Genomic DNA, 2,615 nt, shown 5'->3' with positions numbered 1-2,615 from the left:
TATAGTTCGGAGATTATAAAATTTAGTTTATAATATCCTACATCTACTAATGTCTCAAATAGGTCCAAGTAGATGAGTCATACCAAATACTCAGGCTATTGGAGCCATCAAAGTGCATTTAGAACACTTTGGAAATATTGGAAAAAGAGCTTGTATTAAATTATTTAAAATACAAATAAAAACCAATGTATTATCTCAATTGATCTTGATATTTTAGACTGACCGGAGGCCGTATTTCTACAATATCGTGTTCTTAAGCCTATTTCACGCATACACGTGTATTTACATAGCTTTATAGCGATCCCTTACAGGTGATAGTATGGGTGTAGTTGGCCTTAAACCTTTGATAGAACCCCTCCTAGTCGTAGTACCAATCTCGCGATTTATAGGAACAGTGGTAGTAGACGCAAGTTTTTGATACATTCGCATGCGCAGACGCATGCATCGGAGATTGTATTAGAGCGCAGTTATGTTAGTTTCCTACAACAATGTGCATCGTCAATCCACAAGCTGCAATCTTCAGATAACGGTCGCACTAAAGTTGTCCTCGTATTCGACGGATATAGAGTCAACGGAAAATTGGTGAATGTAGCAAGAAGTCAAGATCGAAAGGAACATCTACAGAAAGTGCATGCGTTTATGGCAGGAACTATTTCTAAAAAGGACTTCGACGAAGTCAAAATATGTAGGGAAGCTGTTGGAGCTTATAACATCGAATGTGCGCAAATGCGGATGTTTTTATGCATTGATTTGGGTGTGAAGTATATTGTTGCCCCGCAGGAAGCGGAGCAACAAATTGCGTCTCTACAGGCTGAAGATGGTGCGGATTATATTGTTGCTTACGATACAGATTATGTCGTATTAGGATGCGATAATTTTGTTGTTGATTCACGCTGGCGCACAGGTAGTGCGAAGGTTTTATACAGATCATATTGCACTTAAGAAGCGGTATCAGCAATACTTAATGATGTCGGTCGCACAATCACACATAATCAACGGGGTTTTCTCGAAGCTGTTCGCACTCTTGGTTTTGACAGAGTTATACTTTTAGCAACACTTCTAATGACAACTGACTACTGCAATAATACAGGCATGCAGCCTAGAGGTCTTTGTAACCTATTGGAAAGCAAAGGGGCCAACGCTAGTATACGCGAAGGTTTAGTACTCGCCCGTAACGGTAACGAACAAAAGATAGAGCAGGAGATGTTGGGTATACTCCAGACAAAGGGTCAGCCCGTCTTTAGTACGATATTGAATCGCTTCATACCCTTCCTTGACAACGTGCACGAGCAGAAGAGGCGGCTATTGGATTTAAGTGAATCACAAATAAGAATCAAAACATCTTCATCAATCTATCAGATGAATGAACACGACAGACTCTGCTGGGTTAATGGCTCATAGTGGCTATGTGTCTGGAGTGAGAAGATCGGCTTACCACAATTACTATACGAGTCGTGCAACTTTGAGGCTGATATGATCGACTTTCAGTCATGGATTGCTGTCAAATTAAAACAATATGCAAGAGAAAGGTCCATTGTCATCCCGAAGGCCTATGAGACTAAAGTAAAGCTAGTCGAATATCTGACATGCAATATGATTGCTCGTAAATCAGTCATTAAGAAGGAACTCATACCCGAGTCTCCAAAGGCACTTTTAGCTGCAAGGTTGGAGGTAGAAGAGGAAGTGAGACTACAATTTAGTGGACAGAAGTGTGTGATATATGATCAATCACATATGCATTCAAGGACTGCTTGGATGAAGATAAGAAATTTCAGTGGAAGAATCATTTTGCTGTTTCCAATAGGATTGACGCCATCAGCACTCAAAACATTCAGTCCGTGTCACAATCATGTTGATTGTGTACACGTGCGTGCAGTGATCGAATGGTTAGTAGAGATATGTTCCGTAGGTTCTACAGACGGCACAAACAGCTGGATAAAGAGGTCTAAAGGCGTCAAAGTCAATGACAATCACCCCTTAATTGAGTTAGTACAATATTACACAAAACTAAGGCGTGATTTATTGTGTACGCAAGTGCGGACACAGTTCAATCCACTTACATACAAAGACAGGAGGCTGCTACGAGAACCCCCATGCGCTGCTGAAATGAATCTTCTACTGCGTACAGAGAAGAAAAGATCAAATCAAACAAATACAAAAATCGAGGACTTAAGATTGATGTAATACTCAACATATATACCGATGAACTGGACTGTTAATTTTACTAACCTAACCAGCTAGTATCTACTACGTCGTCAATAGCCACAGGTAGGGTCGAGCGACAACGAAACACTAAATAAAATCCCATCGGCGAAAACAGTACTGAGAGAATTATATATAGGCAATGTCTCAGCCTCACAATCCCTCAGAGTATTGCTGTTTTCACGAGGCATACCTAACTTTACCAAACGACTCATTTCGTTTACTTACTTCAAATTTCACGATACTTAGACTTAACCTAGGCGTTTAATTACCCTAAGGCGTTAATATCGCCTTGATAGACCGAATCTTACACATTTTAAAGTTAGCAAAGGTATTAATTACTTAGACTACTTGAACGTAAAGGTAGATAACTACCACGAAATTTTAACTAAGCATAGTCATTCCTTAAGTGA

The 2,615-nt window shown here is 39.9% G+C and overlaps 1 protein-coding gene across 1 annotated transcript; it reads left to right on the top strand.

Moving 5' to 3' along the window:
* Positions 1 to 726: 726 nt before the first annotated feature.
* SARC_05090 (hypothetical protein) lies at positions 727 to 1,401 on the top strand (the record flags this gene model as incomplete). The annotated part of the gene is made up of 2 exons (XM_014301061.1): positions 727 to 904; positions 1,091 to 1,401. 2 exons carry the CDS (start codon positions 727 to 729, stop codon positions 1,399 to 1,401), a joined length of 489 nt encoding a protein of 162 aa, XP_014156536.1.
* Positions 1,402 to 2,615: the final 1,214 nt, after the last annotated feature.

The sequence above is a fragment of the Sphaeroforma arctica genome (genome assembly GCF_001186125.1).
Source record: "Sphaeroforma arctica JP610 unplaced genomic scaffold supercont1.312, whole genome shotgun sequence".
Taxonomy (NCBI): Eukaryota; class Ichthyosporea; order Ichthyophonida; genus Sphaeroforma; species Sphaeroforma arctica.
The sequence above is the reverse complement of the archived record's forward strand: the minus strand, read 5'-3'. Positions and strand labels throughout refer to the sequence as shown.